This window comes from Paramacrobiotus metropolitanus, unplaced genomic scaffold, assembly GCF_019649055.1.
Source record: "Paramacrobiotus metropolitanus isolate TYO unplaced genomic scaffold, Prichtersi_v1.0 Parri_scaffold0000062, whole genome shotgun sequence".
NCBI lineage: Eukaryota > Metazoa > Tardigrada > Eutardigrada > Parachela > Macrobiotidae > Paramacrobiotus > Paramacrobiotus metropolitanus.
This window is the reverse complement of record NW_026570282.1, coordinates 814,287-838,514: the sequence shown is the minus strand read 5'-3', so window position 1 is coordinate 838,514 and position 24,228 is coordinate 814,287. Positions and strand designations below refer to the sequence as shown.

The 24,228-nt window shown below is 44.3% G+C and overlaps 2 protein-coding genes across 5 annotated transcripts; both read left to right on the top strand.

The window, feature by feature from the left end:
• The first annotated feature begins 5,324 nt into the window (after nt 1-5,324).
• On the top strand, nt 5,325-8,946 carry LOC129593481 (THO complex subunit 3-like). 4 transcript variants are annotated; one of them, XM_055489814.1, is made up of 6 exons: nt 5,325-5,625; nt 6,428-6,652; nt 6,731-6,819; nt 6,912-7,274; nt 7,479-7,870; nt 8,051-8,946. In XM_055489814.1, the coding sequence occupies exons 2-6, from the start codon at nt 6,437-6,439 to the stop codon at nt 8,665-8,667; spliced, it is 1,677 nt and encodes a 558-aa protein (XP_055345789.1). In that variant the 5' UTR covers nt 5,325-5,625; nt 6,428-6,436; the 3' UTR covers nt 8,668-8,946. The 4 variants fall into 4 exon arrangements, with proteins under 4 accessions (XP_055345789.1, XP_055345787.1, XP_055345788.1 ...); XM_055489812.1 differs by lacking the exon at nt 5,325-5,625 and adding an exon at nt 5,953-6,183; XM_055489813.1 differs by lacking the exon at nt 5,325-5,625 and adding an exon at nt 6,191-6,344.
• A 370-nt stretch (nt 8,947-9,316) lies between these two features.
• Nucleotides 9,317-23,678, top strand: LOC129593445 (small subunit processome component 20 homolog). Its single transcript, XM_055489765.1, has 43 exons — nt 9,317-9,637; nt 9,735-9,882; nt 9,955-10,087; nt 10,532-10,723; nt 10,804-11,023; nt 11,094-11,282; nt 11,498-11,749; nt 12,893-13,284; nt 13,503-13,595; nt 13,674-13,784; nt 13,843-14,170; nt 14,323-14,479; nt 14,561-14,774; nt 14,840-15,032; nt 15,115-15,326; nt 15,492-15,658; nt 15,721-15,793; nt 15,858-16,137; nt 16,304-16,580; nt 16,661-17,043; nt 17,135-17,194; nt 17,287-17,439; nt 17,519-18,087; nt 18,244-18,496; nt 18,572-18,871; nt 18,966-19,064; nt 19,130-19,297; nt 19,391-19,560; nt 19,800-19,941; nt 20,003-20,119; nt 20,302-20,472; nt 20,535-20,666; nt 20,749-20,859; nt 20,923-21,075; nt 21,209-21,325; nt 21,537-21,602; nt 21,724-21,843; nt 21,906-22,047; nt 22,114-22,253; nt 22,312-22,593; nt 22,708-22,834; nt 22,896-23,041; nt 23,123-23,678. Exons 1-43 carry the CDS (start codon nt 9,584-9,586, stop codon nt 23,258-23,260), a joined length of 7,944 nt encoding a protein of 2,647 aa, XP_055345740.1. The 5' UTR covers nt 9,317-9,583; the 3' UTR covers nt 23,261-23,678.
• The last annotated feature ends 550 nt before the right edge of the window (nt 23,679-24,228 follow it).

Sequence of the window (24,228 nt, the reverse complement as noted above, 5' to 3'; positions counted from 1 at the left end):
AATCGACGACTATCTAGAAGGATCGTACACGGCCAATATCCCTATCGCAGCCTTTACGACGAGTTATGCCCGGCTGAAACTTTTGGAAATGCTTGAGAAGTTAGGTGAACGAGTACTGTATTTCGACACAGATTCCGTCATTTTTGTTCAGCGGTCAGGTGAGTGGCAGCCACCAACGGGTACGATGCTTGGAGAAGGGAGCAACCAGTTAGAAACGGGAGAGAGTCATATTGTCAAGTTTATTTCTCTGGGGCCCAAAGTTTATTATTACGAAACAGATACAGGAAGGATAGAAAGTAAAATTAAAGGCTTTACTCAAAATGGATATATGGAGAATATCCTAGCCGATTCTGGGGAAGGGCTGGTTCAAACAGGCCAGAGTGTGGACTACAACCTTTGGAAATCGCTCTTGGAGAATGATGACCAAACGGTGCCCGTTGTCTATCCCGAAACCATCAAAAGAAATGTCAACACTCATGAAATCAGCACCGTTCAACTGACGAAAACTCTCAGGCGAGTATACGATAAACGGATGCTGTTGGATGATTATAGTACTTTACCGTTTGGAACTCGCATGGAGTAAGTTAGAGTGTCCTTTCTGTACTTGTACAAAAAATTCGCATTATTTTTTTTTGCTAGCTAGCGGGCCGTATTCGAAGGGATGCGCAGGGAAATGATGTCGTTGGAGCAAGTGTCATAGTTTTTGATTTTGCAGTTTGTAACTGTTAGCATATAATAAAAAAAAATTAAATAAAAAAGCAAAAAAAAACAGGGCGAATGCCTCAAATCTGTACCGGCTTTAGCTTGTCTGCGGCCAGGTTGAAGTCCTTATGGCTTTGAGCTTTCGTGGCTGAAACAGAAGCCTCTAGCGGTAATATTTTGTGCTGCTGCATCGTGGTGTTATATAACTGTATGGAAGCACCCACAAAATATGATGAAACGTGGAATACATTGGCATCGCAAGGTACTGCATCGAATATACTAGAAGAATAATGCTAGAGAAGTACAAAATCGGAAGAATGGTTAGCAAATGCGACCAGATGATACGCGTTCCGTTAATTGAGCTTGTATTCAAAGCGAAACATCTGTAAAAATCTACGGGAAAGTCATATGAAAAACTCCGTTTTGCAACATTTCGCTGCAAAAACTTGTAGTTTTCCGTAGTCAAAAAACGGAGGCTTTCGTTTTGGAATTCTCATTGACTTAACATACATTTGCATAACTTTTAGGGAGTTTTTCGTTTTCACTTTTGGAAGTTTTTGGCTTTTTTTCATCCAGTTTATAGTCTTAATCGAATTTAAAATATAATAATTCTGAAACAAAAGAAACCACCCGTGCCCGCAGCCAGCGCCCGTTCCCAGACTCCGTGCAACGGTCAACACCCGTGCGGACCCAAAAAGGTCACCCAGGCACGTAGCCAACTCCGGTGTTTACCCGTGCACGCAGCCATCCTGTAGTTATATTAAGGGACACTCGGTAATAAGAGGCAACTCTGCCAACACATCCCCTTAAACTGCCCGCACTAGTTATCGGTTCCCTCGACATCAGAGGCTAACAACTAGTGCGGGCAATTTTGTTGGATTCGCTATCTCTAAAAGATAGTGTAACCAGCGTGCGAGTTACGCTACGTGTTTCGATATTCATGCAAGTACTGTAGAGAGTATTTTGGGTTATACCGCAAGTTTCGAGCATAGACGAGACAAGAGCCATTGTCGCCTTCAAGTTTCGAGCATAGACGAGACAAGAGCCATTGTCGCCTTTGCCTCAGGTGCAACTACGATTAAATGTCGATTCTTTTAGACTGGAAAGTAATGTCCATGTTGTTTGAAATTTAGGCAAAGGTAAGAAATGTTTGTTATATATCCGAGATTTTATAAAAAAAATAATTTTGTCCGCCATAGCGAACTAACACAAGACAGATATTAGTCATTCATTGTGACATTTGCATAGTGTGCGTCTGCAACCGTGCAAAAAGACCGGTCGTCGCAGACGACCGCCGGTCGTTTTGGACGGCTACACACGTCTGTAGCCAGCTAACACTTTAGTCGGACCGCACCTAACAAAACGGAGGGAACACCCTCCGGACACGCATGGACAGCCCTCTGAAGAAGCAGCCCGCTGAAGAAGCAGCCCGCTGAAGAAGCGAGCATCACACACGCCCGCTCGGCAACCGGCGTCCCGGTGGACACTGCGGACCAAACCGAGCCAGTGAACGCACACTCCGGTGAACGGGTAGCGGAAACCGCAGAGGGTGGACCGTAACCCGGCACGGCAGCCAGATCACCCTGCCCGGATGGAGCGGACCAGCTGACACCAATGGTCACTCGGCAGAGTTCGACCAAGGGCTCAGTCGACCGCTTGACGGGCGAGTCAACCATGCCGTCGCCGGTTGACAGTGTTCGAGCCGAAATTGTTTCAGTGTCTCTAGTAGACGGCAGCCCGGAATCGACACCAAACGCGGACAGAACTCGACCCAGCTCGACCCGACCCGAACGAACCGGTATTGCAGACGCCGGAAGGATAGGTGTTCCAGAACCTTAGCGGGCCGCCGGACGGGATCACCGTTGGCACGATAAACAGACAATCGGCCCATCTGGTAGTCCAGTTAGCAGCCACCCGGAACAAGATCGACCGGAAGAAGGCAACCTTGCGACTGTTACCATCCTGAAGAGGGAGAATGCGATCACGGCAGAAGCCACCGACCGACTCCAAAAACGGGTGGACAGTTTCGCGACCGAGAGCGTCTACCTTATGCATGAGTGCAGCAAAAGAACCGAAGTGATAGAGATGCTACAGCGACAACTTCGAGGATGGCAACAAAGAAATGGACGCGTATAACAAAAAGCTCAAAAAATCTCTCTGGTGGAGTCGACCGAGGTCAAAGCTTCTAAGGAGCAGACAGATGTATTTTTGAAATACGTCAACCTAGAACAGGAACGAGTAACAACGATACACCGGACGAAACATCTTGAGAAACGAGTGGCCGGCTTGGAGACGACAGCCCTGCGCTGCGGAGTGTTACTGCGCGGCCCCTTGGGTCGGTGGGGTTGAACGACACGGCACTTCCGACTACCGTTGCGGCAAGGCAGAGAAACCCACCGAAGGAGCCTACCGAAGCCGGGCGGGCAGTCGAAAGAGACTGGAACAGATAGGAGGCTTGAGGGTCGAACGTCGTAGCCGTACAAACCCATTCTGAGCGATGGGTCTAGAAGACGGAAGGAACAGGCTAACACGGGGAACCTGATCGACGTGGTGAATGATTGCGGCACATCTAACAGGATGAACTTTCGATATCAACTCGGCGCGGCATCTCCCGGATTTTCCTGGGGTTTGATGCCAAACCCGTTCGGTCGCTTCAATAGCGCGACTGTTCTTCCGTCAATTACTCCGGCGCCGTATTTCTGGCATTGCGCCGAGGCCGGACCAATTTGTGTAGGCGGGACGCGAAGCGCCCTGGTCGACGGGATAACCTGGCCGATGCCGACCGAGACCAACCACATGACCGGAAAGAGAAACCGAGAGGCCGGGCCGATGTTGATCGGAGTCGACACAACGTTAGCAAAGCGAATAATCTTGTACGAGCGTTGGTATCGGCCATCCGGATGACGGACCTCCCGTCAAGTTCGATGGCGATATGGGAAAACATGACGGATGGGTATTCCACCTTTGCCGCCTACACAAAAGGCAAGAATTAGTCGGGTGCGCATTAATCGCCGAGTTCATGGTCGCACGTGAGCGGGCTCCAACCGGACATGTGGCGGACTAGTACTAGGAACCGACGGCAGAAGAACCGAAGGACGGTTGGCCATTCGGTGTATGGATCTAGTAACTGCAAGTGGCTTACTCGACCGACGATCTCTACAAAACCGCCGGACATAAATGGAGCGGGATGGACAAACACGACGCCGGGCGGCACGCTTGCGCCTGTGCATCGATTCTTAGCGCCGGGTGGCCGGGGTGACCCTGTGAAGCTTAAACTAGCGCCAGTTGGTAGCGGCTGTGCCGTTCCCGGCTGTGCCGTTCCCGGCTGTGCCGTTCCCGGCTGTGCCGTTCCCGGCTGTGCCGTTCCCGGCTGTGCCGTTCCCGGCTGTGCCGTTCCCGGCTGTGCCGTTCCCGGCTGTGCCGTTCCCGGCTGTGCCGTTCCCGGCTGTGCCGTTCCCGGCTGTGCCGTTCCCGGCTGTGCCGTTCCGGGATGTGCCGTTCCCGGCTGTGCCGTTCCCGGCTGTGCCGTTCCCGGCTGTGCCGTTCCCGGCTGTGCCGTTCCCGGCTGTGCCGTTCCCGGCTGTGCCGTTCCCGGCTGTGCCGTTCCGGCTGTGCCGTTCCCGGCTGTGCCGTTCCCGGCTGTGCCGTTCCCGGCTGTGCCGTTCCCGGCTGTGCCGTTCCCGGCTGTGCCGTTCCCGGCTGTGCCGTTCCCGGCTGTGCCGTTCCGGCTATGCCGTTCCCGGCTGTGCCGTTCCCGGCTGTGCCGTTCCCATGCCGTTCCGGCTGTGCCGTTCCCGGCTGTGCCGTTCCCGGCTGTGCCGTTCCCGGCTGTGCCGTTCCCGGCTGTGCCGTTCCCGGCTGTGCCGTTCCCGGCTGTGCCGTTCCCGGCTGTGCCGTTCCCGGCTGTGCCGTTCCCGGCTGTGCCGTTCCCGGCTGTGCCGTTCCCGGCTGTGCCGTTCCCGGCTGTGCCGTTCCCGGCGTTCGGCTGTGCCGTTCCCGGCTGTGCCGTTCCCGGCTGTGCCGTTCCCGGCTGTGCCGTTCCCGGCTATGCCGTTCGGCTGTGCCGTTCCCGGCTGTGCCGTTCCCGGCTATGCCGTTCCGGCTGTGCCGTTCCCGGCTGTGCTATGCCGTTCCCGGCTGTGCCGTTCCGGCTGTTGTTCCGGCTGTGCCGTTCCGGCTGTGCCGTTCCCGGCTGTGCCGTTCCCGGCTGTGCCGTTCCCGGCTGTGCCGTTCCCGGCTGTGCCGTTCCCGGCTGTGCCGTTCCCGGCTGTGCCGTTCCCGGCTGTGCCGTTCCCGGCTGTGCCGTTCCCGGCTGTGCCGTTCCGTACAGAGCTCATTGAAAGTACGCGGCGTGACAGGTTGCAGTAAATGGTGTGGCAAAACAGCCAACTGACTATTTTGCCGACCATAGTGCGGCAAAATAGCTGAGCAGCTATTTTAACGTAGTGTGCGGTAAAATAGGCAACAAGCTATTTCGCCCACCATAGTGCGGCAAAATAGCCAACTGGCTATTTAGCCGCAAACACTGCGGCAAAATAGCCATTTCGTTTTGGTATTGTGCCGCTTTATGGGCAACAAAATACCTTGTAGCTAGTTTGCCGCATGATGGATTACGTTCAACTAGCACGTTGTCGCTTATTTGAGTGCTTTGTTGGGGAGTGGGAGAAATGGGACATTGTCATTCGGGCAGCAGCAACTAAAATATGGGTGATTTGGCACCATGGCGAAGCTTGGGCTTATTGGGTTACCTGAGTAGACCGATGAGTCTGGTTACGTTTCCCAGTCCGGTGGGTTCATCCGGATAATCCGCGCCCTGCCATCTGTTTTGGTCGTAGATTGGGTTACCCTACCGGGATACTCCGGTTGTTGGTGCAGAAAATACATCCCGAACGCGGTGTTTGGGTTCGTGGTTGATCCTTCCAGGTAGGTCCGGTAGAGTACCGATTTTTCAAGACTCCGTCCAGCAAAAAAGAAAATTCATAAGGTAAACCCGGTCACCTGGTATATATAACACGTTTTCCGTCGAGTAAACCATTGGCACTCCACCACCGTTCGTAAGGGGAAAGGAAACCGGTCCAGGGAATGAGGGCTGCAGAGCTACATATCAGCTGTGTGTGCCGGCACAAACAGCCGGGAACGGCTCCGATTTCGGTGCCGGGAGGTAAGATGGGGGCAACTCGCAGCTGGGAACGGCACAGCCGGGAACGGCACACACTGCCGGGAACGGCACAGCTGGGAACGGCACAGCCGTTCCAACGCTGTGCCGTTCCCGGGGTCCACAATTTATTCGAACAGAGCGTTTGACAAATTAGCTAAAGGCTATATTGCGGACTATACTGGGGCAAAATAGCGGAAGGCTATTTAAGCGCAGTGTGGGGCAAAATAGCCTTTTGCTATTTTGCCCCACATACTGGGGCAAAATAGCCAAAAGCTATTTTGCCACAAACACTGGGGTAAAATAGCCACTTCGAAATTTTTCAGGTAATCAATAGCGCTGAATGCACCAAAATTCATTGAAATTTACCGTTAGTTGGATACGGCGTATGCTCGCAGTGAATTAGCGGTTTAGCGAATTTATTAGCGTGATTCTGATCCTCAAAAACTGGATCGGCACTCGTACCGACGATACGACCGCGTAAACGGTACACCGCTACAATAGTGGATTGAGTGCTGTTGAGTTTTCTGTGTGATTTCCTGAAGTGTTGAGTGCCCCTGACATTTTTAGCGCAGTAAAATGGCCGGGAAGGTGGAAGGCAAAGCGGCGCCATTTTCGAATATGAAAGATCCCCTGTTATTGCCGAACATCATCGTGGGAAGAAGTATTGAGAAGAGAGAAGAGCTGGAAAATGATATATCATATTTCAAGCGGAATTACGGATATCGGGATACCCCCGTTCACGCTGGCGAAAAAATTCATTGCTTTGCTTGGAATCGGGATGGCACCATTTTGGTAAAACTCGGGATGGCGCTCAAAATTCGGTTTTTGCGGGATTCAAAGGCTTACTGTTAGAGTGTATGAATTTTATAGGCCTGTGGATCCGAAAAGATAGTCGTGGTGTGGTACTTCAAAGATGGGAAGCTGACGCGTGAATTTTCGCTGAAGGGACATGCGACAAGGTACAGTATGTACTGCGAAATCATATCGTTATAGTTGCAGCATGTATTCTCTCACGTTTTTCGAAATTGGATTAGCGCGTTTATTTCTTCAGTATCGAGGATATTTCGTGGAATCCTGCGAATCCCGACCAACTTATGACGTATGCGTTTGATAACAACATTCGCGTGTGGAGCGTGAAGAGTCGAACGAGCCTGCACACGATCAGTCCGCGCATGGAGATTGTCAGCATTCGCTGGGCTCCCGATGGGAAAACTATCGTGTTCGGCGATCGCGACGATACGTTGACGCTGTATGAGCTGGAAAGTGGGACGAAGCACGAGCGAAAGTTTACTTATGAAGTGAACTCAGTGGTGTTTCTGCAACGTAATAGCGTCACTTACATCGTACTTGCCGTGGGAAATCCTTCGGGCAGATTAGAATACTTCGAGTACAAATTCCCAGAGATGATCCCAGTGTAAGTGATAAAACTTTTGCAGCCTTTGCGTAGTGCCTCTTTTCTCCCGTTTATTGCTGCCGGTTCTTGTGGTCTGGTGCTTTTTTAAAAAAATTTCGAGAAGCCCATTTTTGTGAGTTTTTTGAATAATTTTTTAGAAGCTTGAAAATTTTGAGAATACGAAAACATTTGACAATCGATATCGTTTTTTGTTCTTATTTGCAGCGATAGTATCCCTGCAGCTGGAACGGCGTGTGAGCGTGTCGAGACTGATCCGAAAGGACGCTTCATTGCTGTTTCTAGCAGCGAATGTTGCGTATCCATATTCGATGTCAATGGATTGTATCCCATATCAGAGATCAGCCGCCAGAAAGCACTGGTGCGCGGTTTCTCTTTCAGTCATGATAGTCGGTTTCTGGCCACGTTATTTGAGGATCATTCGCTGGAAGTTGCCTTAGTGGAAACTGGCGAGAGAGTTTGGTGTTTTACTCCGGATGAGCGGGAACGCGAAGCATGGACACTGACTTCTGTGGCGTTTCATCCCAAGCGATTAATCTTGGCACTTGCCGGTGATCGTGACCGAAATTACACAATCCGCCTTTTTGGATTTGGATCTGGTTAGTCACAATCATATTTTAAGCTTCATTTTTTGAATCGGTTTCAGTTATCAGCGGCAACTTGTTTGAGTAATCTTTTGGCTACTTTCTTAATTAGTCTGGATGTTTGCGTATAGAAGACTTGTTGAATACTGGTTCTGTGAGTGCAGATGATTTTTTAATTTATTTTCCAAATTGCAGGTCCTGAGATGGACAAGAAGAAGGATAAACGCGACGTCCGACAACGATCGCGAGAAAGAGAAAAAGAAGCCACCCCTAAAACCTCGAAGGATGACAGTAAAGATAAGCCAGCCGAGAAGCCGAAGTTTGAGTCGAAATTTTCATTTCTTCGCCCGACGGCTGAGCAGCTTGCGGGTTTAGAGGAGCGCAAAGCAAAAGCTGCTCAAGCGGCGGCTGCGAAAGCTGCTGCCGCAGCGAAGGTTCCTACGAAAGTTTTGACGAAATTACCTGTTGGAAATGCGACACAGCAACCTACATCTCGTATCCGGCCACCAATTCGTGGTCCGGAATTGCCGAAGGCAGCAAAACCTAGCGACAACAATAATCGCGATGGAGAAACCGATAAGACACATAATAGTACTCGACGAGAAGATGATCGGAAAAATCCTGTAACGTCAGGAAATAATTCTCCCGCTGCCGGCCAGTCCAGAGAATCCCATTCCCGGCCTTCGTCCACATCAAGGCATGTGGACAACGAGGATGCTGGCGCGGATCGAAAGAGGATTCGTGCGGCGCGGGATGCCGATGGAAAAGATGTTCGACAGGCGAGCAACACCCGAACGGAATTTAAGAAATAGTAGTTTGCAGTTTGCTTACAATCACTTTATTGCTGTGATATTTGTGTTTTAAATTTGTTTGACTTTTTATTCTCGCTCGTTGTTACGAAGGCAGGTTTAAAAGGCATCGTTGATCGTTTCTTTTGTTATACATCACGCAGTATGTCTCGGTGGTGGGAAAATTGGGTATCCGTGTATTTACTAATCGTAAGTCTTGCTTTTCTTCGTACCACTTTTGGGGCGTTAATAAGTATAACTGACGGGTAAATACCGAAAGTTCAGCTGTAAAGAAAAGCAAGATACTTGTGGTTCAGTTGCGAACTTGCGATCCGAATTTGGAATTGTAGAGTTACAAACCTTTAAAATGTAGAGACGACAGAAATTTTATTACGTATCTTACCAATAGTTTTTTGGCTAATATTACAGTACTGATATGACTAGATTCCAGTGGAATCTGGACATCCAGGAGAAAACATTTTGCTCATTTTTAGTAAAAGCAATAAAATGAGTACTCGTACCGAATTTACCGATAGTAGTGAGTCAAATACAGGAAATCGCTACTTAGCGGTTTTCACGGCAAACTGGCAGCCCCGGCGGATGGCAGGTGATTTGTTTGAACTACAGTACTCAGCCTGAGTACTGGATGCGAGTTGCAACATCAATGCCGGCCTTTTTGAGATTTGGCCATCATTTGGGCTTGATTTGTGAGTTATGAGAATCTGCCAAAGATTATCAGGTTTTTCATTTTTTAGATTCCTTTTGCACATAATCTTTCTGAAACTTCAAGAAAATTGGAACGATATTATTCAGTTATTCGACAGGATACTTGGAGGCTGGAGCGATTTGATCCTGTGTGCGTACTGCGCATGTTATTGGATTTTGATCTGCGCTGGTTATTTTTCTGTCATTCGAAATCTAATTGATTGGCGTGGACAAAATGAAGAAACCAAAGAAGCAGGCTGTTCGACACAAGGATAAGAACACCTTTAAGGTCTGCCGTCTTTTATAGCGTTTTGGTTTGGGTGGCGTTTCGGAAGACCTGTTCTAGGGACCGGTGATTTATATGTTGGTGTTTGTTATTGCTTTAGTTCAAGTCCTTCAACGAGCGAATCTCGGAGATATCGGTGGATGCTCGCCAGAATCTGTTTGCCACTGCTTTTGAACCCGTTGGAGAGGAATCGTTCTTCTTCGAAAACTACAATAAATGGCTAGATCTGAATCGCACGCAGCATTTTGGTTAGTTTTTCGACGTCCGAATGGTGACTGGTTTGCAGTGGTTTTCGGTAACGAACTCGTTCTGGTTCGTAGCGGACTTTCAGAAAGATGTCCGGAACAAAATAAATAGTTATGCCATGATAGTTCACCACAAAGATACGATCGTGGCTGCCTTGTTGAGGCATCTGGCGGTGGAGAACAGCCTCGCTCTGGAACCGCTTTTGGAGTGAGTGCTGAATGAGTAACGTGTTTCAGGCAAAACTGTTAAAACTGTTATTGCAGGCTCCTTGCAGTTGCAGTTTGCTATTTCGTTGACCGTTTTATTACGCGGTTCGCTGTAATGCCGGTTTTAATAGTTACAAAAAATCGTTTTGATGGCTACTTCAAATTATTTATTGTTTATTTTTTAATTTATGATTTATTGCAATAAAATACGGAATTAAATTATATTTGGTTTAATTTAAACCGTTTAAATGCTATTCTGTTAAATTAAACGTATTTATTTGAAATGTGTAACTTGGTTAAAAATTGTCTAAACGGTTTCTTATTTTTTTCCGTTTTATTACATGAATTTGTTATTTTTTGTGTTAGTATTTCGGTTATTTTTGTTTAGGCGCAGATATATCTTTTGAATCCTTTTTTCTTGACTGTGAATTTCCATATATTTTAGCTTGACTGCCAGTCTTGCCAGAGATCTCCAGGAAGATTTTTACCCTTACTTCGGCGATTTTTTTCGCACCCTTTCGGATTGTGTCACGGAATCATCCGATCCTGAAGCCATAGAATGGATTTTCCTTTGCTTCTCCCAGATGTTTAAAATACTGCGCAAACCGCTCTCCAGAGATTTCGAGAACGTCTTTCGGTAGTGTTTCATTTCTTATCCTTCAAGCTGTTTTTCTGTTTGGCTTTTGAATTAAGCATAGCGACAGGGATTTTCCTTAGGTTAATCCTTCCCCTGTTTGGAAATCAGAAAGAATATATTATCCGCTTTGCGACCGAATCGTTTGCGTTTTTGGTTCGATCCTACAAAGATATACGGGCGATTCTGGATTTCTTGCTTCTTCACTGTCTGCAGAACGCTGATCTGGCGAACGGCATTGGATCTCTCATTTTCGAAGTCGTAAAAAATGTTAACCATCACTTACACTCCAATTTTGCAAAGGTAAGCAGCACGATATCTTCCTTATCATGTGATGTAACTGAAGAACGACTACAAGCCATCGTGTTTTCAGGTTTTAGCGTTCTTGGTGGAAATATTACACGACAAAAGATTTTATCTGATTGAGCCATCGGAAGCTATAACCGAAGGAGAGCAATTTTCGATTGCTTATCCTGTGGAATGTTGTGTTATCCGTTTTACAGAACTTTTAGCCGGTCATGTTTCGAAAGAGACGTGGTCGTCATTATGGGACGCCTTTTGGGTTAGTGTTATAATACCGACAGAAAATCTTAAACTACAAAATTAATACGAATAGCCGTTGCTGATTCTAGTACAGTAGCACTTGATAACTACAGAGTACGTAGTAGGTTTTGGTTGGTTTGAGTATTTTGTGACGTTATTTTTTGAGATTTTGTTCGCAGGATTACAGGAACACTGATTGTGTCTGTCTGATAGATCGCTTTCGCTTTGTTGTAGACGGCTGTTCTTCCTTGCACCAGTGAAAGATGTACCTATTCCCTTATTATCCTTTCTGGTCTAATCAAAGCAAAACACGGCCACTTAATTCATTGTCCAGAAAAGACTTTGCAGCAATTTTTAGTTCTTTGTGATAATCATACGAAGTGGACTTCCAAAGATGCCGACTTGATCGCCAGCATTGCATCTGACCTGCTGCTATATCCACATTTACACCTTCCGGTCCTGGAACGGCGGAAAGTTGCTCTCAAAGTACGTGTTCCCTATAAGTACCGGGTGGCTGAAGAAAATGGCGGTCTCCTGTTTTGGTTTGTTTCTCGTGGGCTTGTGGTCGGACTGTAACTTGCTAAGGCTCGTTCGAAAGAGAATTTTATTAGCTATCAAAATCATCAAAACGTACTTGAAATACTTAAGCCGTGATAGTTGACAATGATGTAAATTAAAAGCGTATGTAAGTTTTCGTGTCCCAGCTTTTCAAACCTAGAATATTGTGGCATTTCTTTTCCGTGCGGACTTTTTGGGTATGTTCAACTACATTGTCTAGAGAAATACATCTTCTTTTAATGCAAAAATAGTTGCTGACATACTCCATGCGCTAGACGAGTTATGCGGTCAGCGCACTTTGTGACTTTCCCAAAAAATGACTGTTTTTAATTTGATTTTTATTTTTTTTTTATTTTTCGTTAAAATTTTCGGCTGCCTGTAAGGTCGCAACAAGAAATGCTGGTTTTACTTTAAAATGTAGCTAACACATGGCTCTTGCAGAAACAAAATGGAACAAGAAGATTTTTTAAAGCGTTGATCAGGAATTTGATTTCAAAAACCGCTCTTGCGGATTTCACGAGAATTATTCATGCGGAGTCTCAGTCTTTCCGTGTTGCAAAACATGGAAAGACTTCCGTGTACTGGCAAAACATGGTTGCTAGAATATGGCAGTTCCTTACAGTAAAAAAACAAGAAACAACCCTCTAACCCAAAACACGAACGTGAGATAAATTATTCTCCTTAATTGAAAAGCAGCAATTTTTAATTTCGAAAGGGGTAATTTCAAATTTCCGCTTCCAGGACATGCTTAAAATCTACTTAATTTTTCAAAAAAATTCATAAAAAAAGTTCAGTTTCGAGACAATGTTGGTTTGACTCGCAATTCCTATGTTAAAAACATTGTTTCTTTCAAAAGAAACTAAGATGACGGCAATCATGCACTGGGCGGATCCAGCGCACCATCGTAAACCAGACCGCCATTTTGTTCAGCCACCCGGTAGTGGCATTCTAGCATACCTAAACGTGCAGTGCAGTGATTCTGAATAAACTGTAGTTGTATGATTTTGAAGAGTTTGATTTTTTGAATAAGAACTTGGTCGATAAACCATTCAAATTTGATTCTTTCGCTAGGTTTTTCGTGGGCCCATGACTTTTGAACAGAAGTGTGCCTTCGCGGTATCTGTGATTGAGGATCCACTTTACGAATCCGAAATTTTGCCTCATTTATTGAAACTGTGCTTGGAGTACTGCCGCGGGGATAATTTAGAAATCGGTTTGCGTACTCTTATACAGCTGATAATCCATAAGGATTCCAGTCAGTTTGAAATAGAGACGATGGACTCATGGAGACCTTACTATCTTGACATGACTCTTGCTGAAGTCAATTCATCGAATCAGAGTTTATCGGAAAAACTGAACGCTTTTGTCATGAAAGCCGTGGGACGTGCGGAGGAATTTCAAAGTACACATCCGCTCCGGTGGAGTTTGTTGTGGTCAGTGGCAGTGCTGGTGCCTCACTTTCGGTAAGCTGAGCCTGCAAGGAAAGCCCGAATTCTGCTCGTAAACTTCGCAGTTGTCGATTTTACTTTTGTGGCATAATGCACCACTGTTTGTGCACCATGATATTATACGATATTTGTTATCTTTGAATTAGAAGTACTAAATATTATGCACGCTTTTCGCTTGATATGATGGAAATATGCTGAATAACGGGTATTAAGCATAGTGTTTTGAATTTCAGACCAAAACTGGACGACGCGATTATTCTAGCAGTACAGAACAAAATTTTGGATGGCTTTTCATGTCTTTCCCAAGAATTTCTGTGTAATCCAAGGTACACTGTTGTCGAGATTGGATGTTTATTAGTATGTTACAGTTACAGCCTAACAAAAAAGGTGATCTGTTGTTGTAGGATTTCGATCTGGGTCACCACCGCCTTGGCCGCATCGTTACGTAGCGGGATTGCCATGAAATGTGTGGCATATGATAACGCTAACATTCAGCAGACCTTATCCGTTTTGAAGTTGGTATTTTGATGGTCTGTTAAAATGTTCGACTTAAAGCACAACAGTACTTTTTAGGAAAAACGGATCGGATTTGGAAATTCTCTACCTTACTGCCCTTGCCTTGCATTACAATCCCGATCAAATGACTCAAGAATTGTTGAATTGCCTTCCCGTTCTGAAAAGAAATTTGAGAAATCCATCGCATGCGGTGCGGCTGATCAGTCTGCATATCCTCCGTGCCTTGCCCCTAGGGCATGGAATTTCGCGAGTGTTGGACATCTGTGTACAGGCCGAGAGCATTGAAGTGTCGGTACAACAGTACCGTGAAAAACTGCGATTTTTAAGGATGTTAGATAAACAGCAAGTACTGGCACTGCCTGAGATTTCCGCTGCCGATTTAGACGTACGTTTCTTATGAGCTAGTATGATTTTTTGGCATTCACATCACATGCTGATGTTATCGTACTTCCACACTAACAATAAGAGGAAATCCCGCTACCCGTATTAATTGCATGAATGCAGTGTTTTAAAAAATTTAGTAGTTCTTTTTTACAGATTCCGTTACTGTACTTGCTGGGATCGCTTAAAATCGGTTTCCAGCTTATTTGGAAGGAAGTTAAACAGCTGATCGGCACGTATGTTCCTAGTTTTCATGACCAGATCGTTTGGGGGGTTATATCATCCGAACTCGAGGCGGTGTCACTGGAGGCCGGTATGTCTGTCAAAAATATAAATTTTCATTATTCACGAGTAGGTACGGTGCAAGTACGGAGAAAGCGCAAGATATTTTTAGAATCTCCTTCACAAAAGCTGACAGCTGACGATGAGAAGATGGACTTGTTGAGCGAGGAAATATTGGATTTTTTGAAAATTCGCAGTGAGAACGACTCTCATCCGCTGGATGCGCAAAAATACCGCATTCAGTTGTGGCAGTGTTTGACTGAAGTGGCCGAACAGATCGAGAACCGAAACCGATATTTTTCGGAACTTTTCCAGCGTTTTGTGAGGTACGACAAAGGTTATTACGCTAAAAGCTAAATGAGGTGTTTAGGATATGTATCGAATTTTATAGACGTGAGTTTGTTCCTGCAACGCTTTGTTACGCTCTGCTGGAAACTGCAAGCGACTTGAATGAAATGCAGTCAACTAGGAAGTCTCGAGCATTTGCAGAGGAAACAGTTTGCACCATGCTGGAACTATTTGGAAATTTTCGCAACCCGATGGCATTCTTTCAAGAGCCTGTCCTGCGGAAATACTTTTTGGGGGTGAGATTAATTTGAAGAGTGGTGGCTTTCCAGTCAAAACGAATTCAGTCTGACAATCATGATCCTCGCCTTTTCCTTTCAGCTTTTAACTTATCGCTCTCCCAAAATCCAAGCCTTAGCACTTAAAGTCCTCTTCAGATACAAATGGGAATACTTACAGCCTTACGAAGAGCCCCTGAATAATTTGCTGGACGAAAAATCTATCTGGAATACTTTAACTGAGATAGAATTCGGGGCTGCCAATCCGGTTATTGCTCCTGAACACCGAAGCGCAGTTGTTCCCATTGTTATCAGGTGATATTGATCGAACCACCAAAGTTAGCTGGGATAGTATTTTGCCTTTGTTATTCTTATTTCCAAACGAAAATGCCCCCGCCTCGTACAATAAACGCTTGCCGTGTTGGACTTTGAATGGCCTTGTAGACAGTAATTACCTACATTATATGGTAATAATTTCAGGATGCTTTTTGGAAGAATGCAGCAGAAATCCAAACGTCGTAACACTGAAAAGGGAGCTCCGAAAGGCCGCAAGGAGGCGATAATTCGGTCTTTGGCTAATTGCCGTCCGGAGGAATTCGAACTGTTTCTGTCCTTCGTGCTGAAACCAGTGGCCGCCCTATTGAAATGTGAGTTTTGCTCGTTGTTTGAAGTTGGGAAGAGGTAACTGAGTTCTCTGTTTTTTGTTTAGATGATACTGAGGTCAATGTCCAGAAAATTCTGAAAGGCGAAACTATTGCAGTTAATTTGAAAGTTCTGGATGGGTAATAATTTATTTTTGCTTCCACTGCAGCCTGCTTACAATGCTTCTCATTGGTCGTGTTACAGGATTTTACAAACCATGGTTGCCGTTATTGACGAATTTCGATCTGTTGCTGCGCCGCACATTCGATTGGTCCTTAAAACAGTTTTGTCGCTGCTGGCAGTTTTGGTTGCAAGAAAGAATCGGGTGGAAGATTCTTCTGATACTGTCCTTGCCGGAGGAATACTACGTAAACTGCGCAAGGAATGCTACCGCTGTCTGTGCTTGATTTGTTCCGTTTTCCCGGCGATTATCTTTTCGGATTCCGAAATGAAAGCGTTTTTTAATTGCGCCGTCCTTCCTGAGGTAACTATGGCAGTAAGCGTTAATTTTGTATGCGTTATAGTATAGCCTGATTATTTTATATGCATTGCGATGGGAGCATTGAATTTATTTATGTTTGAAGTTTAGCAGTTTTGCAAAAAGAATTGGTGTAAAATAGAATTGTTATAGTTCGATTCTGTGAGTATAGGTCGATAACACACTGCGGGATGGTTTAAGTACGTGTACGCCATTAATGCGTTTGCTGTCCGTGTGGTGCTGCAACCAGTCATACCAATCTCTTATGACAATCCCGATAAGAACTTCGAACGAAACCGCACTATCCGTTTTAATCTGTCTTCTGAATCCTGAGAATAATCCCAAGTCAGTCAGTGTCAAACTGGTAGTGGAATGCCTGGATGGATTATTGAACCCCAAGGTGAATCCAGAAAACGAGTTACCCGTGGACGCTGATATTACAGTAGAAGGTGACCAGCTGTTGCATTTTGAAATTTTCAAGTATAAAAAGTTAATGCCTTTCGAAAAAAATTTCTTTTTGTCTCTACAGCACAAAAAATGGTTACGCCTTACGTGAATGAGATCTTGCAATATTTTCGTGGCCAGCTGGCTGGGCTGAATACAACAAAAGCAGCAAAGGTGTCAAGAAAGATTATTCCATTCAGTGATACGGAACTGAACGTTGCCTGTGCCGTCAGTGGATTGGAGTTGCTGGCTGCACAAGCGCATTTATTGTTGGACGTATTGCTTCCATTCATAGCAATCTCACAACTGAAAAAAGAGCAAGATCTGTTAAGATTGTTGGAAATTGTAAAACGTTTGGTTGAAAAAATCGAAAAGGAATCGTCGAATAATGTTATACAACAGATAATCCCGCTGTTATCCAGGGATTTTTCATCAGACTGTCGGACAGTAATTTGTCAAACGATAACGGTGAGTGACTCACGGCTTTCTGATTTGTGTGATCCGCTATTAACTTATAGTAACGCAGAAGTAATTGGTTTTTCCTTTTGTTTTGTGTTAGGTTTTAAGCAGCAGGTTTCATTTGGAAGAGCTTCGAAAGTTTTCGCGTGTTGCTACCGATGTGAGTTGGCACTTCAGATGGTTGCCGTTTGTTTCCCGAAAGCCTGAGACCGCTAGGTAAAATTTTGCATTTTTAAGTTTTTTCGTTTTTAGTTGTCAGCCTGGAATACTCGCCATATTCATGAGCCAGATTTCGATAAACGCCTCGCTGCATATAAAGCTGCAAAAGACGAGCTTGGGGTGCCGGATGTCCGCCTTGATTATGCCTTGCTGGTTTTACATATGGCTGCTTTCGACATTGTAAAGGTACGCATTTCCAGATACTCGAGTTTCCAGAAATACTCAAGCACACTGTGTTGCTCATGCCCATGTTTTGAAATTGCAGAGTAATGATATCGCATCAGCAACGCTCAGGAGTATGGGAGGCATATGCATTACCGAAATTTTACGAATTTTTTCCATTAGAAAAGACAGTGGTATTATACTGAAACATCTTTTGCCAATATTTAAAAATTCCCTGAAAAGCACCGATGAGGGTGTTAGGAATGAATTTATCTCCATTATGAGCGCCGTGGCGCAGTATTTTCCCGAGCATTCCGTTTTCAAAACGATGCAGATCCTTAGAAATGCCGACGATCCGGAAATGGATGTCTTCGACAATCTTCGACATATCCAGAAGCACCGTGTGGGTCGAGCGTTCCACAGACTGTCGATGTTGTGTCAAGAAGAGACAATTCCTGTTTCGGTGATCCTGCAGTATTTCTTCCCTTTGGCCAATGTTTATCTCTGCAATGAACAATATGCTGGGGAAAAAATGCAGGGCCTGATTAATGCGATCATTGCGCTGATCGAAGCGGTTGCTGGAAAAGTGCAGTGGGGAAAATACGAAACAATGGTGAAGTTCTATTTAAATCTGCTAGTGAGGAAGCCGCTGTATCAGAAACAGATCATTCGGTAAGATTTTGTGAAGGATAAATTTATATCTTCTGCATGTACATTGTGTATACACTATTTCACACAGGAAATTAATACTGTACAGTTTTCTCAGTCATTTTTAATTTTTTTATCTTTTATACACTGGACATTGACGGTAGATTTGCTGCTTTGCAGTGTGGTGGTCGCTGTGATTGATGCGTTCCATTTTGACATGTCGTCGTTGGACGTCGGCCGCTCGGTGGGAAAAACCATCGCTGGCAGTGATGCTTTTCTGGAAGAAACCGGTATTGCTGATTTGGAAGAGGGTGTGATTCGAAACGTTATCACCGAAGGAGATTCGACCGCGACCAAAGCTAAAGCCGGCAAAATTTATCGGTCACTTACCCAGTTCATCCTCCCCAATCTGTCCAAATTAATTATCGACAAAGTGAGCAAATTGGGGATTTTCGTAAAATTAGTACTCCTGTTGCTTTACGTTTTAATTGTTTTCTGCTTGTAATAGAGTGAGGGCGACGATCGGCATAAATTAACCGCAGATGTGGCAGCCAATGAAAAGACCGAACTTCTCCGAGCGCCGGTGGCACTGGCTATGGTGAAATTATTGCAGAAACTGCCTGAAAAAATCCTTAGTCGGCATATATCTGGAGTATTTTTACGGATTGCCGGTTTACTGAAATCTCGCTTGTTGAGCGTTCGACAGTCCGCCCGGGAAACTCTGACGGAAATCATGCTGAGCCTTGGACCATCGTACTTATTACCCTTAATTAAAGAGCTCAAAGGAGTTTTAAAACGAGGTTACCAGGTATGTCGTTGTCAGTTGATGGTTGGAGCTTCCATCGTTTTCAGAATTTTTCGTTATGTTATGCAGTAATCGGCATTGTATCTGTCTATTGTAGGTGCACGTTCTGGTACACTGCGTGCATCTGGTGTTGACGCGTCTGTTGCCGATAATCAAAGTCGGGGATTTAGATCGTTGCATGGAGGATTTAGTTCAGGTACGGATGGGAAAGACCAATAAGGTGCACAACGTTTCTACATGAGTTTTACTTCATGTCTGTAGCTATGCCAAGACGAAATGTTTGGAGAATTGTCTGAAGAAAACGAAGTATCTGCATTAACCAGGAAAATTGCCGAAGCGAAAAGCGTCAAGTCGTACGATATGTACGCTATTCTAGCGCGTTTCGCATCGCCGGGTGTTCTTGTCAACCTTCTGAAACCGATCAGAGAGGTAATCTTCTTCTATAATTTCTAATGTGCGGAGTTTAACTTTTACGCTGGTAGACCGTTTGCAGTATAGGTATTTACGTTAGTTTGTCTTTAGAAAGCTGAAGAAACACAGTCGCATAAAGTGGCGGTTAAGCTGGACAAAGCACTGCGCGAAATATTATTTGGTTTGATGAACAATGCCCAACTGACGGAATCTGATTTGCTGCTGCTAGGATTCGCCTTGGCAAATCCAAGTATGGGATTGTTTGGCGACAACGGAAAAAGGTATGCACCTTGAATTGAATTGGTTGTAAACCGAATAGCTATCCATAATGTGACTGAGTTGCGCTGTTTTCGAGTACCACGGCACGTGGCGTTCGTGCGCTATGTATGCTGTGTGAACTAAGGACACAATAAGTCTATATCGAAAATGGCTAGCGCGTAAGAATAATATTTACTTAGTAAGGTTGTAAGCAACATGTTTAGATCGCTTACAGTGGAAAATTGTTTTAAATTGTTTTTAGATCTGGAAAATCTAATGACACAACAGTTCTCAGTGAACGAGTTGATTCGTATTTAATCCCAGCGGAACCCAAGCGATCGGGACCGACTCCGGTCAGCAACAAGAAATCGAACGACTTTCTTCTACAGGATTTCATGCTTCGTGTAAAAACAAGATTTTTTATTTATAGTCACACGAAAATTTTACTTCTTCTTTTTGTGGTAGCTGTTATTGGCATCTTTCAAAAGCGGACGACTGAAGACGGGCAATGATGATCATATGCAGAAGCTGGACCCTTTCGTCCGTATTGTAAAGCAGTGTCTAGACTCCAAACAAGTTACGGTATGTTTCGTGTTTACCTAGAGTAGTAATTCGTATATATCGTTTCGGGCTTATATATTTTATGTCCTTGTATTACTAACATGTTTTGCTGAGATATATAGAGCAGTTGACGCGTCGAATGAGAACTCATCGAAATTAAACGTCTAAACCGAGTAAACTTCAGTCAGACTTTTGGAAACTAGGTAATGACCAGTGCGCTGCGGTGTTATATCTGGATGCTGAAATTCCAACTACCTTCATTGGAAACTGAAATGAGCAGTATTATGAAAAGCCTTTTCGTCCATCTGAAGAACTATTCCGGTCCGGGAGCGGCGGTTGGAGAGAACGCTGACCTTGTGATTGCTATTTACAAAGTGTGTCTGGCGTTTTCTTTGTTTGGGTTGTCAGTTGCACATCCGAGTTTCCTATTTTTTAGGCCTTGAGTGCATCAGTGAGGGATGCCACTAGCCATACCATTTCTGATAAGCACTTGAAGGTGCTTCTAAGTTACGCCGAAAACGATTTTCGAGAAAGTTCCAAACAAGTCCTGGCTTTTAACGTTATTCGAGTGTGTATTGTTTTTCTCCTTATTTTTTCTGATGTGGTTGGGTTTGAGGAAAATTAGTAAAATTGTTTGTACAATATTTTAGGCTATTCTGACACGGTTCCTTTATACGACGGAACTGCGTGAAATGATGGTAGAATTATCCAAAATGTCCATTCAGAGTGAACAACAAAATCTGCGAAATCAATGCCGACAGGTAAAATTGTTGTTTGAATTTTGAAAGGTTGAAATTAAGCTAATTCTTTTCATTCACTTTCAGCTGGTCTTCACTTTTCTTTCTACCTACAACGCGAGGAAAATCAAACTAAAGGAATTTGTTGACCTTTACGAAGATAATTTGGAGTACCCCACTGAGCAGGGGCGGCTGATGAGCATGGGCATGCTCAGCGATTTGTTCGAGAAATTGGGCGAGGTTCGGTCTTTGGCACTGTATTAAATGTTACTTTTGCCCGCTTTTACGCTGATATTGAGTGTTATTTCTGCTGTAAATTAGTTTCATTTTGGATGTGAATATTGCTTATTAATTTGAGTTTTGCATTTCTTAGGGGTTCAAAAAGGACCACTCTGTTCCGCTTTTCCAGCTATTCGCTGCGCGTTTCAGTGACGAAAGTGCAGTTTGTCGTCAAACCGCCGCTGAATGCATTGCAAATTTACTTCAAGCGGTAAGTCCGTAGTGCGGTGTGTATAAATATTTTCGTTGGAATCTTCCAAGTGGGCTATGTCACCACCTGCAAAGAATTCGGTAATCAGATGGTGCCTACTACCCTCCAACTATGTAGGACACTTAAGTGTACGGTTCAACTAGTCTCAGTTACGCCGAAGACGATTTAGAGAAAGCTCTAAACAAGTCTTGTGTATCAATTCGTCTTTCAGGTTGATACGGAAAACGACCTGGAACAGATCTTCAAATGGATTCGGCGTTGGGTAGTTGACACCGAGGTTGGTTTTTGCACAGAAAAAATCGGTTTGAAAAGTGCCGAATGTGTAAAGCCTATCATGATTGCTGTGCCGATAAGCATTCTGCTCCCATTGTAAAATTTTCGAATTTCATCTACTACAGATTTCCATCAAAAGAATTGGTTTACAAGCGTGCTCTTTGTTTGTGAAGAAGGAGAAAAATGGTTTTGTTCTACGAGCTCCACAAATTCTGAAGGAGCTGCAAGATATTATGCATGCACAGGTTGGAGGAATTATATTGGCGATTTATCAGTGATTGGAATTACGCACCAGTGATTTTTTCAGGCTAGGGAAGCACGCGATCACACCGAATACGACCATTTATTGATTAATGCCCTTTCTCTCTTGGTCACAATGGAAGGCGAATGTGGAGAAGATTTTTGGTCGTCCGAAAAAATCCTGAAATCCCTTGACCGATTGTTTTTTAGTAAGAAATTATGAGACACCTTTTTGGTTATGCAATAACCTGCACTTCCAAGTCTTTGATATTTAGATGACGTTGTCGAGCTGCTGATTCACGCACATGAATGGATCCGCGTGCGCAGTTTGGAAGCTTTTAATCTCCTTCTGCAGCACAGCAGCCCCGAGCATTTGAAGGCAAACCCGGTTTTCAAAGAGAATTTTGATGATAAGGCATGTTTATTAAGGTCTTTGCTCCTGGATAGCTAAGCTGACCCATATTTTTTTGCAGTTGCAGAAGCTGAGCTCTATGCTGCTGTACCAGATTAAGTCATATTCCGACCGTGCAGAATATTTTTCAGCCTGGGCTTCCTGTATGGTATATGTACTGCAAGCAGTGGATGCGCTCCCCTGCTTGCCAGAGTCAAACCAGGCGGTTGCCAAGAAAGACGAGGATTCTGATGATGAAAATGTTCTGAGCTCGCGAAAGCGAGTTTCCGTTACTTTTCTCGCCCAGAAAATTTGTAGAGAAGCAGTCTATGAAGCTCTTCATGAACCGCAGAAAATCTCCAAGGTACTACGAGAAAATAAAAACATTTGCGTCTAAAAATTGTGCTGTTTTAGAAGGTTACAAATTGATACACGGCTGCAGCGTAAAGTAAAATTTTCTTCGTTTTATTAATTGCAGCGTTTGCAAGTGTTGAAGTTCATAGAACGACTTTGTGGTATTTTTCCTCGAAGCAAATTCATGGACATCCTACCGTTCTGTTTGCAAGTAGTTTATCGATGTCTTCATGAACCGTCAGCTCAGAAACGTGAGTAATGAAACATTTATCGTGGCTTGTTTTGGATTTTGTAAATGTGCTGTTACTTTAGATGAAAAACTGAAAGAATTAACTCAGGAAGTAGCGAATGCGGTGGAGAATCATGTCGGCAAACAGATTTATGCTGAATCCATGCAAACAGTGATATCCAAATCATCAAAGCGCCGTGTGGAGAGAAAACGACAGCAAGCATTAGAGGTATGGTTTAAAAAATGCTTTGCGTTTTGGTTTCTTTCTTGGTTTGCTGAGCATAACGATGTTTTTTTAATATTTTTACAGCCTGTCTTGAATCCGGAAAAGCATGCGAGGAAGAAAATCAAGAAACAGCAAACCAAAAAGGAAGTACGGAGAAAGCGCACTAGAGATATTGAATTGGGGCGAACTGTAAAGCGGAAGAAAACAAAACTTACAGACTAATCGCTTGATAGCTGATACTCGGAAGTGGAAGGTTACATGTGATATAGTTTGGTTTGAGCTTGTTGTTCATGGAAAGATAAGTGTTTTTAATTTGATGTGATGATAATGTTGTTAATGACCGTAAAGAAAGAGTGTTGATGGGTAATCCTGTTATGAAACATTTTCAAACAAGGCATTTTACCGGCAGACTTTCTTTAAGTACTGTAGGTTAACATCTTTCAGCAATCTCAGGTAAATGGAACATTCGTATTTTCATATGAATGTTAGCATTTATTTAAATTGTAAAAAAATCAACAGAACTATGCCAACTTTCCGTGCTTATTTGCTGATGACTGGAATATCAGCGTTTCCGGTGCGTCGAAACAGGTAATAGTGTAGAGGCATATTTTTTGTTGTAGTGCCTGCTCTTTTTTCTTTAATATCCCGCTCTTGTGAACTGTCTTTATCGCCGTAACTGCGAAATACCAGCTTGGTTTCTCGTTCGAGCGTGACTTTAACCGACTTTCCGCTCAGTATCTGTTGAAGAATGGTCGCGGCAAAAATTGGAGGAAAATTTGTGTCTGACGGTGCTGTTTCGTTCATCGGCAGCAATGGTTGCTCTTCGCTGGATCCTGGTTGTGAGGATTCGGTTGAGGTTGTGTTGTAATCGGAATGTGGAAGAGCGATGCTTTTATCTGAATTCATAAGAATGCCGTTGTGAAGCAAAGAGGAAAACAAAATATTAATTGCACAAAATTAAACTAATCGGCTTTTAATTACCGAACATCACCACGAAGTATATTACCAGTACTGTATATCTTATAAAGTAATTATTTCACTACTTGATTTACAACGCCAGAAGAAAACCTACGGTTGCGTTTACACTTTGTGTACACATGGATATCGTTATTTTGCCTGGGTATACATGCTTAGTGACACGGGTCAGAAAATACTATACGTAAGTTACTTACTGTTATTATCCTTTTCGA

Coding starts and splice junctions, on each gene's coding strand:
- LOC129593445 (XM_055489765.1), top strand. CDS start 9,584: ATGAAGAAACCAAAGAAGCAGGCTGTTCGACACAAGGATAAGAACACC. Junction 13,596..13,673: donor GAATTTCTGTGTAATCCAAG/GTACACTGTTGT, acceptor CTGTTGTTGTAG/GATTTCGATCTGGGTCACCA. Junction 21,076..21,208: donor TGTTCGAGAAATTGGGCGAG/GTTCGGTCTTTG, acceptor TGCATTTCTTAG/GGGTTCAAAAAGGACCACTC.
- LOC129593481 (XM_055489814.1), top strand. CDS start 6,437: ATGGCCGGGAAGGTGGAAGGCAAAGCGGCGCCATTTTCGAATATGAAA. Junction 6,653..6,730: donor ATCGGGATGGCACCATTTTG/GTAAAACTCGGG, acceptor TGAATTTTATAG/GCCTGTGGATCCGAAAAGAT. Junction 7,275..7,478: donor TTCCCAGAGATGATCCCAGT/GTAAGTGATAAA, acceptor TCTTATTTGCAG/CGATAGTATCCCTGCAGCTG.